Source organism: Coffea arabica, chromosome 6c, assembly GCF_036785885.1.
Source record: "Coffea arabica cultivar ET-39 chromosome 6c, Coffea Arabica ET-39 HiFi, whole genome shotgun sequence".
Lineage (NCBI taxonomy): Eukaryota > Viridiplantae > Streptophyta > Magnoliopsida > Gentianales > Rubiaceae > Coffea > Coffea arabica.
Genome location: NC_092320.1, coordinates 2,613,294 through 2,635,886, shown reverse-complemented (window position 1 = coordinate 2,635,886; position 22,593 = coordinate 2,613,294). Strand labels below are relative to the sequence as shown.

Sequence of the window (22,593 nt, the reverse complement as noted above, 5' to 3'; positions counted from 1 at the left end):
TACTAACTAATACCAGATAAAATCAAATGATCACGTATAATATATGGTATTCATATTGTTAAGTGAAATCAAATAGACACATACATATATTTATGCTATTCGTATTATTAAGCAAAATCAAATAGACATATACATGTGTTTAAATAAAAATGTACTCACACACATTTTTTTTTTTAGGGTTTCCCTTACACACATAATTAGTAAGGGATGGAAATATTCATTTTTTGAAATGTGAGGGATTGAGAAATTCATTTTGTGTAATGTGAGGGATGAAAAAATCAGTTTATGAAATGTGAGGGACGAAAAAATTTGTTTTATAAAATGTGGAGGACTATAGATTTGATTATGTAAAATATAATTTGACAAATTTACCCTTAAAAAATGTTCACGTGCAAGGCACGTGATGGATTCCCGCCAAAAAATGATCGGAAACCTAGTTAGAGACTAAATTTGACCGATATGAATATATAAGGGACATAAAATTACACTTTTAAAAGTGAGGGATGAAAAAAGTCATTTTACAAAATATGAGAGACGTTTTAGACGATTTTTCCTTTTTTTTTTTATATCAATTTTAGATTTTTAAATGTGAACTTCTATTGTCACTAAGAGGTGCAAGTTCAAGGAATGGTTTCTTTAAAAAATAAAATTTTGATTGTAAGCATTGTTTTGACCTTTGGTGACTATTTATATTAGGTATGTGGTATATGTGAGATAAAAAGGTGATTGAGAATATAAAAAGTTGGGTTGGAAAACGTGTTTATGATGCAAACGAAATATTATTTGAGATAAAAGCACTATCCAAACAAATCTTTTACTTATAGTTAAAAAGATATTTTACTGCCCTGTTTGGAATTTGGATTGCATTTTCTAGCAAGTTTTTAGTAAAAAATTACTTTTCAATCAAAACTTAATGGATCCATAATAATTCGTCAAGAAAGGAAAAAGCCTAGAAAAAAGCTTGCCACCTCATAATTTTCTGGGAAATGGGGCAGGAACGGTTGTCACTGACAACTGTTCCTGAAAGTTTACGGTCACGATATGATCTCAAAAATTTGTGCGACTCAAATTACAGCATGTAACTCGATTTTCACGCCATGTATGCAAAGTAAGTTACATCATGTGAAATGGAAGTTACGCGCAGTGAAAATTGAATACAACGGTTTGTGCCCCTTGTCCTAATTTCCTGGTAGCATGTTGCCTTCCTGAGAACAAAATTTTGAAAATTTGAAAACATCATGTCAACGTTGTCGTTAGTCATTACAAGACGGATCCTCACCCTGCTGGATTACCAATTAATTACCCTCTCAAAAACGAAACTCAATAGCCCCCCGGCCCCCACCTCCCGCACAACCTGAAGCAAACATCCCACAGCAACAATTAAAATAAAACAAAATAACGGCAGCCAATATTTATTTCATAAAATTTAATTATTATATTGAACGATACGGCATTAACATCATCATCAAAGATTAGACTATACTTAAACCTCCATTAGTCTCATCTCCGACCACAAATCACAGTTCGCCAACCATAGACAGTCAGAAGCACAACGGTTAAGAGCCGTAAGCTTGGGAAAGAAAAAAAAAATGCTGAGAAAGGAAGCGTTAGTAGGTTATTTGTTCTAGCTGGAAAATCTGTGAATATTGAAGCTCAATACGTCGCCGTTGTGCTGGGGTGCTGTCTGTGAAATCAATTGCTGCCGCTTAGGGTTTTGGAGTTGTATTCTGATTGTAAGTTAGTAAAATCGATGCCTCAACCGATGAGCAGAGGAGGAAGGTTCGTGGTGGGGGAATATGTGGTTGGGCAGCAACTAGGAGCGGGGTCGTTCTCGACGGTATGGCACGGGCTGCACCGGGTCCACGGCACCGAAGTTGCCATCAAAGAGATCGTGACGGCTCGATTGAACACCAAACTCCGGGATAGTTTGAAGTCGGAGATTGTTATTTTGAAGAAGATCAATCACCCAAACATCATCCGCTTGCACGACATGATTGAGGTCCGTACACAAATCGCCCCTAATTTACACGCAACAACTTTTAATAAATACTGCGCACATTTTTATCCTATTTCTTAGGAAGGAACTTGCTCTGATTAGCTCTAGCTTATGGTTTGAGATACACGTAGAAAATGTGAATTTGCACTGGAGATTTTCAAAGCAGGATATCAGTTGATCCGGAAGTACGGATATTGTTCTAAATTACTAAATATTGTTGTTATCTGTCGTGCCAAAGAAACTTAAACATTCTATTGCCTGTTAGTAATTTAGAAGGGAGTTAACCATTTAAAATAACGTCTAATTAGGCGTCCATTGCTTAGAAGTTTGTCGTTTATGTGTTCTGTTAGCAAATGTTGCAAGATCATGAAACTTAGAGAATGGACTGGAGTGGAGTGCTGCATCCACTGCTGGGGATGCAAGTTAAAGAGTATGAAGTGTAACTGTTATCTCTTCATTGCTTTGAGATCCATTCTCGTTTTTGATGTTAACTAATGCAAAGAATGAGTATTGAATACTCAACTGAATCAAAATCCAGCTAGATTATGGAAACGTGATTGTACTTTCGGCTTTCCTTTCTGTGATTAGATCTGACGCTTGCAATGCACATTAACAGGATTCAAGCATTAACTTCTGTTACTGATAGCTCCAACTTGACTTGTAGCCACGTGACTAGTGGCAGTATCTCAAATGCATCCAGAAACGATACTATCTTCTTTTCTTTGCTTGAGCAGTTGAGTTGGATCTGCATTTCTTTGTATCCTTCAAAGTAGCATGGTGTTAGGTTGTTACTATGTCTTTACAGATGTTATACAGCATGGGTTGGAAACACCACATTAATTGCCATTTTTTTTCTTTTTTTTTTTTCTAAATATTATTATGCATGATAGATATTTTGGAACTGAGCTCAAGAAATTGAACGAGGTCCATATCTTTTGCTTTATTCTTATCTAAATCAGTTCTTCTGGATGGAATATAGGATTCTGGAAAGATATATATCATTCTAGAATACTGCAGTGGGGGTGACCTTTCTGTTTACATCCAAAACCGTCAAGGAGGAATTCCAGAAGCAACTGCTAAGCACTTCATGCAGCAACTGGGTATTCCTCATTCTCTTTCTCGCTTTTTGATCTACTAGCATTTATTTTTATTGTGAATGTTATTATTCTTGTATTGTTTTTTTTCTTAATTTAATGTTAGGATGATTTGTGTTTTCACATACCCCGCAGCTTCTGGGCTTAAAGTACTTCGAGAGAACAACCTAATTCACCGAGACCTGAAGCCACAGGTTTGCTTCCCGATGAAATTTTGCTTTTCAGTGTGTTACTTGTAACTCAAATTACTCACTTTGAAGTAAGGAAACTGTTCATGATTTTTGTTGAACAGTTTTGACTTTCTTCTAGGAATGCTGATGAGATTATCTTAGTCCTTAGAATGAGTGCGCAAGGGCATTTCAAGTTTAATGCAAGTTATTTTTATTTGTGCACATTTTCTGGAACAGAATCTATTGCTTTCTACAAATGATGACAAATCCATCCTGAAGATTGCTGATTTTGGATTTGCAAGGTAAAGTAATTCTCAGACATGTAAATGTCATGTCTATTGTCCATTACCTTGATGCATGCACTAATCAGTACTCTGAATGCGTGACTGACCTAAACTGATGCCTCATTCCTATACGAAGCACATACCACTTCTCTTGTCCTCTTAACAATATCTTTCTTCTTCTTTTTTTAGTTGGGGGGGGGGGTGGGGAAGGTGAGGGGGAGGAGGGAGTTGGTCCTGTTGTGTCTAGTTGAAGCAGCTGGCTTTGTTACTGGATAATCATCATGGCAATTAATAGTATTTGATTAAATGTATGTTTGCTTTTTCCTATTTCTGTAGTTGTAATTCTGAGACAATAAACTCAATGTGGCTGTTGAGAATTTATTCTCATGTTTATAACATCCTATTGTCGAGAACCACTTTTAGGATACATTAGGTTTGGGGATGACGTAGAATGATGCCAGATTGGATTACAATTTTTTTTAAAATTCTACTGTAGATTTATTTTTTTTATCCTGCAGCAGTTAGCCCATTTAGATTTCTAATTGCCTCAATCATGGCTTAAGTTATCTGGTTGGGGAAGAAATTTTTGCCCCAGGATGAGGAATGGTGGGATTAACATTTAAAAATGATGTTTATGCCCTGTCCTGCATAGAAGATGACTCTGAAAAGAGTTCTGTTCAGTATAGTTTATAAGCTTTTTTATATTGGTTTTGTCTTATTCTCCCATGGAAAACTGAATGAACTTGGCAGAGTTAAATTGAATAGGAGATTATGGGTGCCCGATCCTGGGATAGTTGGATTTTTATGGTTTCCTTGCAACCTATAAATTAAAAGTATAGTGGTTTTATACTGGACAAATAATTTGGACTGGAGTCCAGTTAAGTGGTGATCTTATGATCAGTTCACAAATTGCAGCAGTTTTGGCAATCTTTTGGAAATAACTCAGTGGGTCTTGATTTTTTCTGAGAACTTGGAGAGACGAGATGAAGAGAGAATTTCCTGACACCTGATAAAAAGGATTAGTTAGCCCTATCATAATAGATGCCAAACAGTTCTGCAGGTTCATGCACAGATCAGGAGATCCTCAATTCTTAAGGAGATGTTAGACAGGCATTTCTGGGTTTTGCCTTTACATGGACAGCTGCTAAGACAGGTTTCTTGTGCAGCTGTATGAGGGTCCTGTGATTAAATGCTTGGGAAGATGTAGGTTCAGAGAGTTTCATCTGTTCGTGCAGATAAGCTATTCCTGTTTATCAAACATGTGATCTTGATCTTCCTTTGGAGCAGCTTTACCATGATACATCAGATTTTCCTTGGCTTTGTTGTAGAATACTTGGCAAAATGTCTCCATAATAACAGAAACTACCATATAGTCTTTCTTGGTGTATAAAATGTAACTGAATGTTCATGATTTAGAGGCTAGGAATAAATATTTATTTTGCAGTATAAGAAATATTGGTTTTTCTGGTCAGGTCTCTGCAACCTAGAGGGCTTGCTGAAACCTTATGTGGTTCACCGCTTTACATGGCTCCAGAAATAATGCAACTCCAGAAGTACGATGCAAAGGTGAATTCTGATTTATATAGATGCCAGATGTCAACCTTCATGTAATCTATTGACTTTGGCATGAAAATGCAGGCAGATCTTTGGAGTGTTGGCGCCATTCTATTTCAACTGGTGACTGGAAAAACCCCATATACAGGAAACAACCAACTACAGGTTCAACTTCTTATCTAATTTTTTCTACTTCTGAACTAATTCTACTTTTTATTTTTATTATCTTTTCAGTATCTTATTTAATATATTGCATTATACCATTTTCTAACCTACTTCTGACATTTCTGCAGTTGTTCCAGAACATCGTGAGATCAACTGAATTGCAGTTTCCCCGAGACATAAAGGATTTGAGTCCTCATTGCATGGATTTGTGTAGGAAATTGCTTCGTCGTAATCCAGGTACCGTCCAGGACTTTTGACGACATAATTAAATAACCCAAAATGCACAAGAGCTATTACTCTGGGTCAGAGTTGCTCATCCGCAATGAAACACTGAAACTCTTTGCTGGAATACCAAGTTTATTTGACCACTATCAAAAGTTTTAATTCTATCATTTTCCTTCAGTGGAGCGATTGACATTTGAGGAATTCTTTAACCACCCCTTCCTTTCTCAAAGGCAAGCAGATGAATTGTTGTGGTAATCATGCTTATGAATTTAAGTAGTTGTGATTTGGGTTGACAAGGTTTACTTGTCAAAATGATGTACATGACTTTATTAATTAGTTCAAAATTATTCTGTGCAGGAATATGAGACGACAGAAAAGTATAGATGGTTTTCCTCTTTCTGAACTGAATCCTGTGGGGAAAACTGAAGAAATTGCTCAAGAAGATTTACCTTTTAGTTTAGATGATGATTCCAGTGGTCCTGATGGGAGTCCCTCTTTTGTTGGGATGTCCCCAATTAAATCTACATATGGATTTTCTCTTGATGCAAAAGCTGACAGAAAGGAAGCTTCTAAAGCTGCAGAGAAGATGGATCTTGCTTCCAGTTATGGTAGTGTCAGTCATAAACCGGAAGCAACTATGTTTAATATTGGTGGTCTGAAACTTTCAGAAGGAAAGCTGAAAGAGTCTCTTAAATCCGTGGATCCTGCACCGGCAAAAAGTCACGTAAAAGGTGCTTCTTTCTAATTGTCACTAGACACACTCCTATTTCCATACAAAGATAGGGATAGAGATAGATAAGCGTCAAATTTCCTGGAGCTATATTCAGGTTTTGAGAGAATATAAACCTAAAAATCATTTTATTCACATGGGTTGTAACAGTGGCAGATTCATTGGAGTTGATTGATCAGGAGTATGTCCTGGTACCTGGTCCACCATTGGATGTGTCTTCTTCACCTGTTATTTCTACTCTCGAGAATGTGTCTTCCAAACCTGGCAGTCCACCACAAGTTTCTGGAAACATAAACTTCATCTCAACTGCCCCAATACCAATTGTTGGTACAGCAGCCAATAAGGTGGGTCATATTGAAAGCTTTGAAAGTCACGGCTCTGCTCCTGGGACTTCACAAGGATCTATGGATGTAGCTGACACATTAGAGCAGCCATCAGCTGACTGCATCACAAGAGTAAGATCCTTAAAGTGTTGCGCATCTGCCATCAGAGAACTAGTAAATGAGAAGGTATTTTCCGTTATCTTTTATTAATGTGGAAAACTACACAAGGATTCCTGCCTCTCATGTTAGAGTTAGACAATTGATCAGAAACCTTCTTGTTGTTTTTAGTTTTACTGTTTCCGCGGTTGTCATGTGCTTGATTAACTTGTCATATGCCTGCCTCTCACTTTCGATTAATTTGGGAATGTTTTGTACCCAATTCATCATAGCTTACAAGGTGGAAGATTAGATGATCTGAGGAAGTTGGAAAGAGGTCTGTTCATATTTTATTTTCTTCATCTGTGCCTAGCTTGAGCATAACGGTCTTACTAGCCCGTTTAAGTTTTGACAAGCTGAGTATAAAGTTTTTGCTTCAGGTACTCATCTTCTTGCCATTGTCCGTACTTGCTAGCTAAAGGTTTTACTTTAATTTTCATCGGATCATTCAAATTTTGAGGCGCAACTGCCATACCTCTTAGAAAATGAAGGACAAATATTGTAGGAGTTTTCCATATTAAGTGACAGTAATTATAATTTTGATGCCAGTGCTGCTGGCTATAATGCTAATGATCTCGACTGTTGAACTACTATGTAGTAATGGTGATATGTGAACTATTGCATATGCTGAATGCTGTATTAATGTTTCTGACCAGTCATATGACTCAGTAATCTTCCTTGATGTCAAACCCAGTCTCACTTTTAGGATTGGTGGTTTATTCTCTGCTACACGACTACTATCCTCCAAATTTGCATCTTGTCTATGCTAATGATTGCATCTGGTTAAAAAGCTTGAGGCAGGTAAGCAGCTGGAAGCATTCTCAGTTCAGCTTGTGATTCTTGCCATATGGAAGCAAGCATTACACATCTGTCATACACGAGCTGCATCTGCTACGGAGGGAAGCCCAACACCTGATTCTACCAGATTGAGGGAAATGACGAAGGAACTAGACGGCCTTGATATTCATGAAGATCTTGATGCGGCTAACACTCTGGGTTCTCAGCATATTTGCTCTCAGATTGAGAGAGCATTTCTTCTTGAAGTTGGGAATGCTGAGGAACTTGCAAAAATTGTAGAGCCCGGTATTACATGTTACCAAGGTTTTTCTCCTTTTAAATATTTTTCATTAAGATTATAAGGTGTTTATTCTCCTGAACCATTGTTGTTACATGTATGGTATATTTCCTCTCATTCTTTGTATCAGCTGAAGTCCTTAATTATCTTCTTTTTGGTTGTCTGAACCTATTTTAAAATCAGAGGAATCTAAGCAATAATGGACCTTAACAACGCCATAGAAAGCCAAACTCCCCAGTTGGTTGGCAATTATTTATTTTCATAAGTTTGTGATATTTAATATTTACTTCTAGTTACGAGATACATAAACTTGTTGGTAACAACACTAAAAGGAGCTCTAATTTTCACAGATGTTGATGTCTTTTAGTTAGACAGGGAAACTGATTCAGTGGAATGGGCTTTTCTTTTAATCTAGGTGAACTTCTAGATCCTTTTGATGTGCCTATGCCGAAGTTATATTCAGCTTTCTGTGATTTCAGGAAATACAGAGATGCCAGATGCAATGGAGACAATATTCCAATCTGCCCTTGCTCTGGGCAGACGCGGAGCTGTAAGTGATTTCTTCTCTCTCTCTCTCTTTCTCTTTTTATTTATTTATTTTATTTCCATATCGAAGTCTAGGTGACTTGTTGATTTGTATATGACTGTCTAATCTAATTTCTGCATGGTAAATCTTTACTTCATCTCCTTTAAGCTAGATATCAGCATCAGATGGCAGGTCCAGATGGTCTTGCATATAGGCTTTGTATAATTCTAGCCCTCTGTAGCTAAATTCAGCCTTTGAATAGTTTATGATCCAAGGTTTTTGAGTCATTCTCATGTGGGCCCAGTTGAAAACTGGTGTCTTTAAGTCCAATTTAAGTTGATCTTGCATCTACGAAACCCATCATTTCCTGTTTAAAACTCCAGTGTCTGAATATGTTTCTCGGATCTTTGATGTTCTTATGTTGACTTTCTTGTCATTCTCTGTTTCATCCACCTCCCACCCAGAACAACCACCCATCATGGCACCTGTTTGGACCATTCCTGGATATACATCCGCAAAAGATAAAGACGCATACAAAGAAAACGCTAGCCTTAATGCATTGCATACTTTGGAGTGTACAATGCCACAAGTATAATGGCTCCATTATAAAAAGAATGAATTGGACAATAAAAACAAAAAGTAGCAGCTTGGATTGATTGTGTTTCCCTCACAAATGTTCTTAAAGTAGTATGATTTTCCTATGCCTGAGACTTCGTGGCTTTTTAGCAAGTTCTGTTATTCTTTGATCCTGTAGTGCAGAGAAATATGGTCTGTCTAATATATTTGCAAAGCACAAAATATAGATAAAATTAAGCCGTCAAGTGCAAAGATGTATATGTAAATATGCTGCTCTAAAATTAAGAACATCATATACGGCAACACCAAAAGCATTATATTGTCTTATAATATGAAGTGTAAACAAAGTGGATTTGGAATTCTATCCTTTAGCTGTAAAATCTACTCCAAATGGCAGGATGGATTTTTGGTCACAGAATAAGATGAAAAATTGCCAACAGTTTAAAATATGATAATTGCAGAAACATTCATCAGTTTATTCTTTTTTTTTTTTTCTTTTATTTGTCAAATAGTGTTCCCTCACGTATGCCTCGCAGGTAGATGAATATATGGGTTGCACGGGTGATGCTGTGGTGTTTTACTCTAAAGCTGTGCGCTTGTTAGTATTTCTTCTAGTGGAAGCACCTTCCCTTATTTTGAATCCTCCGTTTTCTCTGACAAATTCAGGCCGTTGTAGGCTTCGAAGTTACATCGATGTCCTGAATAACAGGCAAAGCATTTCAAGGTCTCAAAGGATGGCCCTTCTGAAGGGCGGGGACCAGCGATGCTCCTCCTGACAATTGTATATGATCTTTAATCGCCTGTTAACATTCTTTGTCTGTATAGCTATTCTTCGAGTCACACATTTAATCAATTTGTATGTAAGGGTATGGTTGTTTATTTTGCCTGTTCTGTAGTTTAAATCATACAAACAACTTGTAGATAGAACTATATATGTGGCATACGTATATGTGCTCCTCATTTTCTCCGTATAATTATGGTTTCCGCAAATGTAGGGATGACGGACCTCCTGCCAAAATATCTCTTATGCGGACAGCTACATATTTCAACTTTTTGTGAGAAAAATATTTTCTTACCAACTAAATTAACTTGTATTGGTGGATGTGGTAATTTATTGATGTATAAAATTTGATTTCGATTGTGAACGGTAACAGTTCAAACTTATGGTGGTTAATTTTTTACAGGTTGTTTGAGTGGATGATTAGCATTTGTAGTGGAGATTAAAAATTACTTTGATGTTAAAAAAGGGGTGTGTCAATTCCATTTACAAAGGGGAACAAGGGTACCTAGCTTACAACCAATTTCAGAGATTAAAAAAGACACCATCATTATCATTTTACACCAAAAAAAAGAATAAATACCAAATGTTCCCCACATTAGCATAGCAAAATGTGCATGAACATCAGTTTGGCGGAAGTGTAATTGTTTTTCTTTTTTCTGTTTTTTGGGACAGCAAGTGTAATTGTTTCGCTTTAGGTCATTGGCTTTTTTTTTTTTTTTTTTTTTTTAATAATCACTACACTGCTGTATTAATTTATTATTCTCATCCCTGTTGGCAGTTTCGCACATGGTCAAATACAAGCGGCTGAAAAGTGAAATGTCAGAGAGTGTATTTAATAATTTATTATTCTCATCCCTGTTCACACACAGTTTCGCACATGGTCAAATACATGCGGCCGAAAAGTGAGATGTCAGAGCGCATTTGGTTAGTAAATTGTTTGGAATAATTTTGTAAAAAAATATTACAATACTTTTTTTTAATATGACGTACATAAGATCAAAAAATAATTAAAAAATATGTTGATGATACAAATAAATAAAATTTTGAAAATAATAAAGGATAATATCAAAAACCTTGCTCGAAGTTTCTCTTAATATCACCTAACACTTTTAAAGTTTTAAAAATATCACTTGCTTTCCTTACTTTTTGTTATTTCTGTAATAAAAGTTTTAGAAACCCTAAATTACTCTTTTACTTGTTAAATAAAAATATTTCTAAATCATTTTATTTATTTCAAGAAAACCAGCACCTGAAAAAGAATATCTAATAATACTGTGCACATCTTAATGCTATAATCCATAAAAATATAAATTTAAAAAATAAAAAAGATATTCACAAAGAAATACACTTGCAATAATTTAACTCTATATACTCAAAATCGATTTTTTATGAATTATATATGCCTTTCCAACTTCTTCTCAACTCGTGCCCAAATTTTCAAGTTGTATTGATCATTATAATAATCAACTTAAAATAAGCAAATATATCATGTGCAATTTTATCACAATCACAAAAGATAAAAAAATAAATAAAATTTAGTTTATTAGAATTTACAAATAAAATATTGCATAGTTATTCAAAAAATGAGTAAGAGCGAATGTCGGAGAAAAAGTGACTTTTATTTCTTCTTGTTTTTAAATTTTTTTTTTGAATTCCATTCATTTGATATGTGAATTATGCATCAATAGAGGATTGATATAGTCTTTTTACAATCAGTAGAGGAGGTAAGTGATTTTTTAAAACTTTAGGGATGACAAGTGATATTAGAAGAAACCTCAAGATGGATTTCTGATATTATCCCAAATACTAATCCAGTACTTTCCGTTTTTAGATGGGAAAATTTATCTGCATGGCCTCAAAGTCTCAAGATCGGGTTCAAAATTCAAATTAGGTTCGCTTTCCAAATCTCCATTTTCAACAAGCATACACACGCAGACGCCGAAGGGTCAAACACTGCAAAGGAACGTTGACCGAGGAATACTACGAACATTATCCTGCGGCCCACAAGACCGCGTCATAAATTTGTCGATTTTCTTCCACAATTAAGCAGTAAGTACATGACATGATCTCCACGCTGAAGTGAACCACCAGATTTCTTTGAAATTTATATAGTGTCTGCTATTTATTGGTTGTGATCTGGGCACGAATTTTTTGAAATCTAAAATGAGGAATCAGCTGACTTCCTCATCGTTGCATTCTTTGTGCTTTCTTCTTAGTATGTCTCTGTTCTTCCATTCTACAGCTTCAGAAGTGGGGAGTTACTTGGCAAGAGGTGCAACTCTCTCTGTGCAAGATGAGAAGGGATTCATCAGATCCCCAGATAAGTCATTCACTTGTGGGTTTCTCGGAGATGGAAGCAACGCTTATTGGTTTGCAATCTGGTTCACCAATTCAAGAGACAAAACAGTGGTTTGGATGGCTAACAGAGACAGGCCCGTTAATGGGCGCGGCTCAAAGCTGTCCCTCGGGCGAAATGGAGCAATGGTCTTGACAGATATCGATGGCATGGTTGTATGGCAAACCAACCCCACCTCGACTGATGTGTCTAGCGCAGAGCTTCTTGATTCCGGCAACCTTGTTCTCAAAAACTTCAAAGGTGATATGCTCTGGCAGAGCTTTGATTATCCTACCGATACTCTATTGCCTACTCAAAAATTCACCAAGAATAAAAGGTTGGTGTCTCCCTTGAGAAAAGGAAGCTATGAATCTGGTTACTTCAATTTGTATTTCGACAGCGACAACGCTTTGAGATTGATTTATGACGGGCCTGAGATATCGAGTATATATTGGCCTAACCCCGATTTTAATGTATACGTGAATGGACGAACAAACTGGAACAGCACAAGAATTGCTGCTTTGGATGATATAGGCAGGTTTACGTCAAGCGATCAGTTGCAATTCAATGTCACTGATGCGGGTCCAGGGATCAAACGAAGGATGACAATCGACTACGATGGAAATCTCAGAGTCTACAGCTTGTTCAGTTCAACTGGACTGTGGGAGATATCCTGGCAAGCTCTTGCACAACCGTGTGCTGTTCGCGGGCTGTGCGGAAGAAATGGGATTTGTGTCTATTCCACCACGGGGATGGCCAAGTGCTCCTGTCCTCCCGGGTTTGTGGTTAGTGATCCCAGTGATTGGAATAAAGGCTGCAAGGCCAGATTCAAACTCAGTCGGTCCAATCCTCAGGCAGTGAAATTTGTGGCAATTCCAAACGCAGATTACTATGGTTTTGATCTCAATTCCACCCAATCCATTACATTTGAAGCTTGCAGGAACATCTGCCTGGGGGGTTCCAGTTGCCAAGCATTTGGCTACAGGATAACAGGATGGGGAAATTGTTATTTAAAAAGTGCACTTTTCAATGGCTATTTAACTCCGGATTTCCCTGGAACCATCTACATCAAAGTGCCTCAAAGTTTACAAATATCAGAACCGGTAACTCTTCAAGGTTCCGGTCCCATTTGTGGATCCAAGGATGCAGAACTATTAATAGGTTCCTCTTCTATGTATGATGCAGTGGGGAGAAGAGTGAAATGGGTTTATCTGTTCTCATTCGCTTCTGCACTCGGTGCAATCGAACTTCTATTTGTTTCTCTGGGCTGGTTTTTCCTGTTCAGGAAAACGGGTGTTCCGGCTACAGTTGAGGCCGGATATCAGATGATAGCAAGTCAGTTTAGAAGATTTGGCTACGATGAACTCAATAAGGCAACCAAAAATTTCAAGGAAGAGCTTGGGAGAGGAGGCTCTGGATCTGTTTACAAGGGTGTCTTGGCAGATGGCAGGGAGGTGGGTGTAAAGAGGCTGGGAGATGTATTTCAGGCTGAACAAGAATTTTGGGCAGAAGTGAGCACCATAGGCAAAATCAATCACATGAATCTGGTAAGAATGTGGGGATATTGTTCAGAGAAGAGACGCAAACTTCTGGTGTACGAGTATGTAGAAAACTCGTCTCTTGACAAGCATCTTTTTAGCAGGAAGAATTTTCTCGGATGGGAACAGAGGTTTGCGGTGGCACTGGGGACAGCAAAAGGTCTGGCCTATCTTCACCATGAATGTCTAGAATGGGTCATCCACTGTGATGTAAAGCCAGAAAACATACTTCTTGATGGGGACCTTCAACCCAAGATTGCTGATTTTGGGCTGGCAAAGCTGTTTCAGAGAGGGGGAGGACCAGGCTCGGAGTTCTCAACGATCAGAGGAACAAAAGGGTACATGGCTCCAGAATGGGCTCTGAATCAACCAATTACTGCAAAAGTGGACGTTTACAGCTACGGAGTTGTGATCCTGGAGATGGTTAAAGGGATTAGGCTCTCGAATTGGGCGACAGATGATGGTGACGAGCAAGAAGCGGAGCTGACCAAATGTGTGAGGATAATCAAGAGGAAAATTCAGCAAGGGGAGGAGTCCTGGATGGAGGATATCGTGGACACAAGATTGCAAGGGAAATACAGTAGGAAGCAAGTGGCAACGTTAATCGGGGTTGGTATTTCCTGCGTGGAGGAAGACAGGAAGAAGCGGCCCACAATGGCTTCGGTGGTTCAAACTCTACTAGAATGCGACGAGTATACCACTCTGCCTCAGTAATCCTGTAGCTTCAGCTTGGAATTGGATGCCGGCATTTTTGTTCAACTGTAACTAGGAGGAATAGACCGTGCAAGGATGGAGATGCCCAGTTTAGTAAAATAATTTGTACTAATCCAAATGGATCATTAATGAAATTTGTTTGTTTTTGATGGATTTTGGTAACAAATAAACCAAAATAAAATATTGAACCAAAATTAGAGCAAACTTTCATCTAAGTATGTAATCATGTAAAAAATGGTAGGCGCTATTCTCATTAAAGAATCACAACATTGGAAGACTTCATCCAGATTGCCATCTGTGGAGATCAATTGTGGATTTGTCCACCTCGACATCGTTTTGGGTAGGAGAAGTCCTCTACTGCCTGTTGGTGTACCTACCAGGCATTCCAACCTAAAGGCCTTAAAGGTTAAGGGCTCGAATCTTGGGGAGGCTCCCCAAGGTATAGCAACAGGCAGTAGAGGACTTCTCTTGCCCAAGACGGTGTCGAGGTGGACAAATCCTGGGCAGGAGAAGTCATCTACTGCCTGTTGGTGTACCTTGGCCCGTCTTGAGTAGGAGAAGTCCTCTACTGGCTATTGGTGTACCTTGGGGGTCTCCCCAGAATTCGAATCCTTGACTTTTAAGGCCTTTGGGTTGGAATGTCCGTTACCACTTGGGCTACACCAATAGGTAGTAGACGGTGTCGAGGTGGATAAATCTAAAATTGGCCTCCATATCATTTACACTTGCTATTTCAAGGTTATGTTGCATTATGATTTAGTTACGAGATCCATTAATTTCTTAATGATGTAGCTATTTAAAACTTATAAGTATCATCAATGGTTAGATTTTGCTATCTTTCCATTTTCTCAGATCATTTTCAAAATTAGAAAAAAAAAAAAGAAAGAAAAGAAGAGTGAAGAAGGAGAGTTAATAAGGTTGTAAGCAAAAAATGCAAAATAGTAAGAGCCAAAGTGAGCAAGAAACAAAAGATGAAATCGACTTTATATTATTGATAGAAATAAGATATTTCATCTCATCTGACCTTGAACAAAGGTATACGGTAGAATTTCTATAACCTAATATAGAGGGAGGGAGGAGAGAGACTCGATGTGAATAAAGACTCTATTAAAGATAATTAATTAAAGCCACCATATATTGTGATAATTTTTTGATGAGAGGCAGGATGGAACCCTTGTAAGTTTCCTAAAGGCTTTGTGGTGACGACTGGGCCAATAAGTTTCCTCACTTGCAAACCTACAAATTGTATACAACAGATCCTAAATATCAATAACATCTACCAACATTTTTGTTCAACTTTAAAAAAGAAAACCCTAGTCAACTCCGCACACGTGACACGACCGACGTTTTCCACTTGCGACGGCGCCCCGCTCACGTTAATTGTCCCTGTACCAAAATCTTACCGCCGCCTTTCCCACTCTTTAACTAAGCCAAATAAGTGAAGTAGAGGGGAAGAGGACCAGGCGGGCTCTCTAAACTACTCCTCTCACGAAAGGCCCAAACATCGCCATTCGCAACTGGCAAACCCCCAAACCCCCACCCCACTCTCCGCGCGGGCAAAGAAACGACGTCGACTAGTTTCTTCTCGGAGTTACACACTTCCGCCAGTACTGCTAGTACTTGGCACTAGCACTACCATTTTGGGCCTCCCAGCCCACTCTTTTTTTTTTGTCAAACGGACCCCTTGTTTTCTTGCATAATACATTGCTAGTACTATTATTGTTTCTTCAAATTTGCCAGCGCAGTTTGATTCTTCACACTCAATAATATTTTTTGTATTTTAAAGAAATTAAAGAATTAGGAGCTGTAGGTTTTCAGCTAGTGAGAGAGTGCTAAGCAATAGTAGTAGTAGTAGTAGTAGTATCATTTATACTCTGATTAATTTTTAGTACGTCACTGGGTGGAAACGTTGGTAATCAGTCGACCTTTCTGCATATTTTGCATACTAGTCTTTAAAAAAAAAAATTTAAGGAAATCTAGATACCCCAAATCAGTTATGGGCTGTTCATCTGGATTTCGAGTGTCCCATTTCTTGAATTTGCAAAATGAGGCAGTTTCGAGAAGCCCAAGCTTGAGTGTGATTCTTTCTGATGTTCAAGGGTTTAGTAATAATGGGAAAGAAAACCGCCATTGTCATTCTTTCAGAATAAGGCAGAGGCTTTTCTCTGTGAAGTTGTCGAATCCAGGAGGTGAGCCAGAATGTGGTGCCAGACTGAGTTCCGTACCCAAAGAAACTTGTATATCCTCTCCGGGGAAGGATTTCAAGGTGTCAGACAGTAATTACGTGTCGAAAGATGATAGTGCTCAAAGAAATGTAGACAGCGGAGGTGGTGGACACGGTGGAAATGGGAAATTTCCCGGTGGAGGGGGCAGTGGAGGGGGTGACAATGGGGAGAACGACAATGAAGAAGAGGAGTTTGGGCCGTTACTCAAGTTTGAGGAGGTGATTGGGGAGACTGAGGCTCGTGGAACTAGTCTTCCAGCAGATATGCTGGAGGCTGCCAAGAGCTTGGGGATCAGGAAAGTGCTTCTTCTCAGATATTTGGACCTGCAGGTTTAACCCTTGTCAAAATCAGTTGGTTTTAAAGATTGAACTTATTCTTTAATCGTTTGTGCGGTAATTTCTAGCTTATAATTTTGTAATTGCAGGGTTCGGCGTGGCCTTTGGGATTTGCCATGAAATCATGCTCAATGCTCCGAAATCGAATGTTGGCCGATCCTTCATTTCTTTTCAAAATCGGAACAGAGGTTTGTATAGCTGTTTTATTGGGATTCTTCTGCCCAGAAACTTGTCGGTAGATAAGTTTGCTCTTTGTGGCAACTCATGTGGTAGATAAGTTACACTGCTAGCTGTTAGTACAGATTCATGTGTTGTTGGTTTCCTGTATAATAAGTCATCCTTGTTCTAGTAACCTCTCTTCCAATTTTAGCATAAGTTGATGTATCATCTATGCATTAAGTCAAATTGCCGGTAAGGTAGCGCTTCAAGCTAGTTAACTCTTGAAGTTGGTTTGCTGCACACGTCACTCATAAATCATCTAGTCTAGTATGGCGCTCTCTTCCATGTGAAAGCTTCTAAAATCGAATCTTTCACTTTTCCTGTTTGTTTAATTTCTTTATCCTGAACGAATTTGAATGTATTTGATAAGGCACTTAGGCTTCATAGTTTCATTTTTCTGTAGATTGTTATTGATTCTTGTTGTGCAACATTTGCGGAAGTTCAAAAGAGGGGCAAAGACTTCTGGGCAGAATTTGAATTATATGCTGCTGATCTTTTGGTTGGGGTTGTTGTCAATGTGGCTTTAGTTGGAATGCTAGCACCATATGCTCGGATTGGACAATCATCTGCGTCTCAAGGACTTTTCAGTCGCTTGCAGAGAGCTTATGGTGCTCTTCCTAGCAGGTTTTTGTCCACATTATCCTCTTAAAATCATTTGCCTGTTAACTCTCTCATAATCCTGATCGAGGCGCATTTGTTAGACTGGCAATATATGCGCTTGTTTAGTATATCTATAAGTTGGTGTTTTAGGATAATGAAACAACTTTACCTATCACTTGATACCTGAGTTTCAGATCATTTTTTTAAAATTAGTTTAGTGCATACTGAAATGCAGTGTATTTGAGGCAGAAAGGCCTGGTTGTCAATTTACCATAAACCAGAGGATTGGTACTTACTTTTTTAAGGTAAATATTACATATTTACATAAAGCATGGAAGCGTTTTTCTCTTATATACTCTTCTTATGTATCTGGACTCTAATCACAAAAACCTCCTCATTGTTCTCAGGGTATTATGTACGGATTGGTTGGGTTTGGATGTGGCATTGTTGGTCAAGGAATTGCAAATATGATAATGAATGCCAAACGGTATGTTTCTCTGTTGAGATGGTTTCTATACATAAATACATGTTGGTTTGTCAAGCTCCTTAAAACATGTCTACGAGACATCAAATTTGTCATTTGCTTGCCCGAGCTTCAATTGATATAGTTTTATTACCTCAAGCATTCTTCTTGAGCAAGTTGAAAGAAGCAATACAAGTACGTCTTTGACTCAGATCTGAGATTTGAGTTTAACCACAATCTAACTGCATTATTAATAAATCTGAATCAAATCTGGAATAAATTCAAGAAAGTACTAACTACTCTGGCAATATTACGCAATTCCCTAACTACTGGGAGTGATGATCCGACATTGACAATCTGACGATGAACTTGACCCTTTGGGTCATAACAGGTGCTTTCAAGTCTGAATGACATTAGAAATTGAAACTTGATCTTCACTAAATGTGCAACAAATTGTGTTAAGATTTTCAAAGCATTTGTGAATCCCATATGCCTTCTGATCAAAATGGATGCCTTGTCTTTAACTTTGTACGAAAATTGAGGAAGGCTTGTAAAATAAATGCTTGAACAAGTAAATTGAAAAGCTTTTGGGGCTTAGCTAGCCTATGCTTATCAACATAGTCAAAAAAGACATGGTACCATTGTCCAGTCGTACCTTGTTGCTAAAACTTATCATTTAGGGAAAGCATACATCTTTTTGACCCAGCTAATACAGGAAAGAAATTCATTTTGGATGGGAGGGAGTGCTACAAAAGATGAAGTTAGCCCGTTCACCGGCATTTCTAGCTTTTGATATACCTGTTAAAGATGAAATTAGCTTTTGAAGAGGCAATTTGTTGCTAATTTCAGAGCTTTTTTGTGTCAGGAGCATAAAGAGATCAGAAGATGATATACCTGTTCCGCCACTACTGAAGAGTGCAGCTCTCTGGGGTATGCCTTTCCTTATTGATGGTGATCCTGCTTCTGGCTGTTGGGTTCATTAACTAATACGTTACTTCAGAGAAAAAGTTAAAATAAACAAAACAAAGCAAAAAAGTTTTTGTCTGGATTACTAATTTGCTATAACCAAAAAAATGGAGTTTTAAAACATGCTGAACTCTTCTGAGCTTGGTGTCTGTGGTGGAAATCAACATAGCTTTCTCAGCTCCTTTATAGAACTGAACTTTCTTGCATTTAAAGAACATTGCGTATATAACTGGAAGAACAGAACAGTTTTGTAACTGCATTTTTGTTGGTAGTTCCCCCTCCCTTTTCTTCTTTTCTTATCCTTCCCTGCTGTGGCTAAGTACAGGTGGGTTTAAGTATGGTACATTCTAAAAATTAAGTTCCTGCAGAATCGGACACCATGACATATCATCTGTCTATGTTCATGCTTTTCAAAGCTTTGATGTGTAGGAGTGGAATGGTAATGCCATATTTTGGTGGTATTGTAGACAGTGTTTTAATTGATCCAACTATAGAAATTTCCCTGTCTGCTGAATCTTAGCTACTTGCTGTTGTGTTTGGGAACCTTAGTGCTTTGCCTAATCGAGCAATCAATTTTTTTACTCTTTTTGCAGGTGTTTTCCTTGCAGTTTCTTCCAACACCCGCTATCAGATTATAAATGGTTTGGAGCGCTTGGTAGAAGCATCTCCCGTCGCTAGACAGGTTCCATCAGTTGCAATGGCTTTTACGGTTGGTATAAGATTTGCCAATAATGTCTACGGTGGAATGCAGTTTGTTGACTGGGCCAGGTGGAGTGGCGTCCAATAAATTACCTTTTTTTTTTTTCCCTTAATAAAAAAAAAAGGAAGCACCTTGTGGTTTGTAGCAAATTGTTCAGCTAATTTTGGAAGACCTTCTGCAGGAAGCTGACAGACAACCGGCTGTAGCTTTATTTTAGGTATAGGTTTAATTAAGTCGTCTCTCTTAATACTAATTAGGATGCTCGCTCATTTGTTTTGTTATTAAAATTTTTACGGTTAAGTCCTGACTCCTGAGCAGCAACTGGATGCATGTTTTGTTTGTCTGTCGACTAGGGCTCCACTTGAAAGGGGGTTTGGTTAAAGTTAATGTTCTCATTAGTGGATGGATGCCTAGTTCTGAAAATTTTTATAAACATGGTGTGTGTGTGTGTGTGTGTATACATACATACATATATATATATATATATATTCAATAACCAATACGTTTGGATGGTAAGTTTAACCTCAAAACAGAAAAGAAGAGAAAGAAAGCCTCAAAATCCATAGGATCACCCAACATACAAATGGGAAAATCAGTCTGCGATCCGTAGATGAAGATACCAGGAGATTGTAGTATCGAATGACAACACAAACACCCTTCTATGCATGCATCTTCCTCCTATAATGCAGTATTGCAGCATGGATCTTACGCTTATTGATCTGTACAACACTGGCGCGGAGCAGAGGATTACCACGGAAGGGAGTTTTTTGCAAAGATCCTGGCTGGGAAGTCTTTGCAAAGCAGGAGCAGAGCATTGCCCAGGCGAGTGAATCTGGGCTACACAGTAGGAGTAGGAAGGAAGGAAACACGGGGAATATTTTAGGACACCCTAGCGCTAGCTGATGGAAAATAATCGACCCATGCCCAATTGCTCGAAATCTGTCATTATTGGGTCAATGGTAAAAAAAAAAAAAAAAACCTGAATCTTCGTTCCCTGAAAACCCTTCCCCTACAACCAACCCTATCAGCAAGCACAAAGCCTAAAATTCACTCCTCCTCAGTCCTCCAATAGGAGGACAGACCTCCTGGACTGGACAACACTGCCCTGCTACTACGCCCTAATCTATATTCTACTACGCCCTACTACTGCCCTGATCGACTACGCCCTAAAGGCTACTCCGACTAGTAGCAGTAGCAGTAGCATTGTAAATTATTAAGTCTACTTTGCGTCTTCTTATCCAACAACATTCACCCGACCTGCATTCTTCCTTTCCATGCGAAGGGGCCTCCTCCTGACTTGGGAAAGTGGCGTCGTTAAATTAAACGACGCTTCATATGGGCTGGGCTGGGCTGGGAATGAGGCGGTTGAGGCCCAAATCCAGAATGGAAACCCTCTCTAGTCTCTCATCTCACTCTCTTGGCTCCCCAATATTATAAATCCCTTGGGACCCCATCCCAAAGACGAAACCTCCTCCCCATTTTTATCCCCAATCGTCTTCTAAAATCTCCCAACCAAATTACTCCGCAAATAATTATCCCCCACCAAAAACCAAATAATTTTTTTTTGCTTTCTTCTTCTTTGAAGAATCCTTCTGGGCCGAAGCGAACCCCTTATTCTATTCCTACATCCGTTGCTCTTCTTCTTCTCGAAGTTGAGAAAAACCCGCCCAAAAAGGGCCCCCCTTCTCACAGATAAATCATCACTCATCAAGAAGAAAAGGGCAAAAAAAAACAACTCCGAAAGGCGAATACCATGACGAAGATCAACGCCCTACGACGGTTTCTTCTCGCTTGCATCCACCCGGCCTCTACTTCTCCAGTCCACCCCTCCACAACCACCGCCACCGCCACCCCCAAGAAACGCCTCAGCACCTCCCTCCGTGACGACCTCGACGACCCACATTCCCAGCACCACGATAACCAAGCCGAAGAAGACTCCTCTGAGCCTCCCACCCCAACCGCCATCGCTCCGCCGTCCGCTCCGCCGCGCCCCTCCAAGACAATGGTTATCGGCACCATCTTTGGCCACCGTCGGGGCGGTCACGTCTGGTTCTGCGTCCAACACGACCGCCTCAATACTAAACCCGCCCTCCTCCTCGAGCTTTCCATCCCGACCTCCACATTGATCCAAGAAATGCGTTGCGGCCTCGTCAGAATCGCTCTCGAGTTCAAGGACGACTCCCCGGAGTCGGAGCTCAGTCGCTGCCCTCTCCACTCTGTCCCAGTCTGGACTTTGTTCTGCAACGGCAGGAAACTCGGGTTCGCCGTCCGCCGGAAGGGCACTGATCAGAATCGACTCATGCTGAAGACCATGCAGTCCACAACCGTTGGGGCGGGTGTGATCCCATCCGGGTTTGGATCAGGACCCGGATCCGGGTCCGAGGAGCTCATGTACATGAGGGCCAACTATGAGTGTGTGATAGGGAATGCGGACTCGGAGTCGTTTCATCTAATCAATCCGGATGATGGGCCGGGTCAAGAACTCAGCATCTTCTTGCTGAGATCAAGGTGACGGAATCACGTGAAACCTGAGATTCAAGAGAGGTGCATTATGGAGATTTCCCTTGCTCTCTAGGTACTTGTTGGAGGCATTTAACTGAGGCAGCCAAGCGGCGAATGGGATGCCTGCATGAACCATTGTTACATTATTGTGGGGAATCGGAAAATTTGGGGTTTTCTGGTTCTGGAATGTCTTTTTGCACGAAAACGCTTTATGGTCATCAGGTTCCCTCCTCTTTTTTTTTTTTTTTTTTTTTTTTTTTTGAGGGTATGGTCATAAGGCTTCAAAATTTTGTTGGGACGAGGTAATCTTGGAAAAGGAAATTCACTTTTTAAGTTAATTG

General features: G+C 39.1%; 4 protein-coding genes across 11 annotated transcripts; all 4 read left to right on the top strand.

Moving 5' to 3' along the window:
- The first annotated feature begins 1,421 nt into the window (after positions 1-1,421).
- On the top strand, positions 1,422-9,848 carry LOC113692687 (serine/threonine-protein kinase ATG1c). Of its 7 annotated transcripts, none has more exons than XM_072051947.1 (14): positions 1,863-1,999; positions 2,613-2,729; positions 2,976-3,096; positions 3,226-3,284; positions 3,498-3,562; positions 5,017-5,110; positions 5,183-5,263; positions 5,392-5,500; positions 5,667-5,739; positions 5,846-6,219; positions 6,369-6,727; positions 7,489-7,798; positions 8,252-8,322; positions 9,411-9,848. In XM_072051947.1, exons 3-14 carry the CDS (start codon positions 3,084-3,086, stop codon positions 9,648-9,650), a joined length of 1,848 nt encoding a protein of 615 aa, XP_071908048.1. In that variant the 5' UTR covers positions 1,863-1,999; positions 2,613-2,729; positions 2,976-3,083; the 3' UTR covers positions 9,651-9,848. The 7 variants fall into 7 exon arrangements, with proteins under 7 accessions (XP_027066975.1, XP_027066971.1, XP_027066969.1 ...); XM_072051946.1 differs by having other exon boundaries at positions 2,613-2,753; positions 2,956-3,096; XM_027211174.2 differs by lacking the exon at positions 2,613-2,729 and having other exon boundaries at positions 1,422-1,999; positions 7,489-7,780; positions 9,541-9,848.
- Positions 9,849-11,517: 1,669 nt separating this feature from the next.
- Positions 11,518-14,391, top strand: LOC113691564 (putative receptor protein kinase ZmPK1). 2 transcript variants are annotated; one of them, XM_027209767.2, is made up of 2 exons: positions 11,518-11,704; positions 11,898-14,391. In XM_027209767.2, exon 2 carries the CDS (start codon positions 12,071-12,073, stop codon positions 14,240-14,242), a length of 2,172 nt encoding a protein of 723 aa, XP_027065568.1. In that variant the 5' UTR covers positions 11,518-11,704; positions 11,898-12,070; the 3' UTR covers positions 14,243-14,391. The 2 variants fall into 2 exon arrangements, with proteins under 2 accessions (XP_027065568.1, XP_027065567.1); XM_027209766.2 differs by lacking the exon at positions 11,518-11,704 and having other exon boundaries at positions 11,711-14,391.
- Positions 14,392-15,966: 1,575 nt separating this feature from the next.
- LOC113691333 (protein RETICULATA, chloroplastic) lies at positions 15,967-20,183 on the top strand. The gene is made up of 7 exons (XM_027209433.2): positions 15,967-16,796; positions 16,892-16,990; positions 17,425-17,645; positions 17,857-17,926; positions 18,029-18,108; positions 18,950-19,014; positions 19,644-20,183. The coding sequence occupies exons 1-7, from the start codon at positions 16,239-16,241 to the stop codon at positions 19,835-19,837; spliced, it is 1,287 nt and encodes a 428-aa protein (XP_027065234.1). The 5' UTR covers positions 15,967-16,238; the 3' UTR covers positions 19,838-20,183.
- Positions 20,184-21,372: 1,189 nt separating this feature from the next.
- On the top strand, positions 21,373-22,395 carry LOC113694281 (protein MIZU-KUSSEI 1). The gene has a single exon (XM_027213184.2). The coding sequence runs from the start codon at positions 21,504-21,506 to the stop codon at positions 22,260-22,262; it is 759 nt and encodes a 252-aa protein (XP_027068985.1). The 5' UTR covers positions 21,373-21,503; the 3' UTR covers positions 22,263-22,395.
- Positions 22,396-22,593: the final 198 nt, after the last annotated feature.

What these genes read in the sequence shown, in the direction of transcription:
- LOC113691564 (XM_027209766.2), top strand. Translation starts at nt 11,819, where the DNA reads ATGAGGAATCAGCTGACTTCCTCATCGTTGCATTCTTTGTGCTTTCTT.
- LOC113691333 (XM_027209433.2), top strand. Translation starts at nt 16,239, where the DNA reads ATGGGCTGTTCATCTGGATTTCGAGTGTCCCATTTCTTGAATTTGCAA. An exon ending in TCAGATATTTGGACCTGCAG is followed by an intron (nt 16,797 to 16,891) that starts GTTTAACCCTTG and finishes TTGTAATTGCAG; the next exon opens with GGTTCGGCGTGGCCTTTGGG. An exon ending in GAAGAGTGCAGCTCTCTGGG is followed by an intron (nt 19,015 to 19,643) that starts GTATGCCTTTCC and finishes CTCTTTTTGCAG; the next exon opens with GTGTTTTCCTTGCAGTTTCT.
- LOC113694281 (XM_027213184.2), top strand. Translation starts at nt 21,504, where the DNA reads ATGACGAAGATCAACGCCCTACGACGGTTTCTTCTCGCTTGCATCCAC.
- LOC113692687 (XM_027211167.2), top strand. Translation starts at nt 1,751, where the DNA reads ATGCCTCAACCGATGAGCAGAGGAGGAAGGTTCGTGGTGGGGGAATAT. An exon ending in GCTGATTTTGGATTTGCAAG is followed by an intron (nt 3,563 to 5,016) that starts GTAAAGTAATTC and finishes TTTTCTGGTCAG; the next exon opens with GTCTCTGCAACCTAGAGGGC. An exon ending in CTCTGGGCAGACGCGGAGCT is followed by an intron (nt 8,323 to 9,410) that starts GTAAGTGATTTC and finishes TATGCCTCGCAG; the next exon opens with GTAGATGAATATATGGGTTG.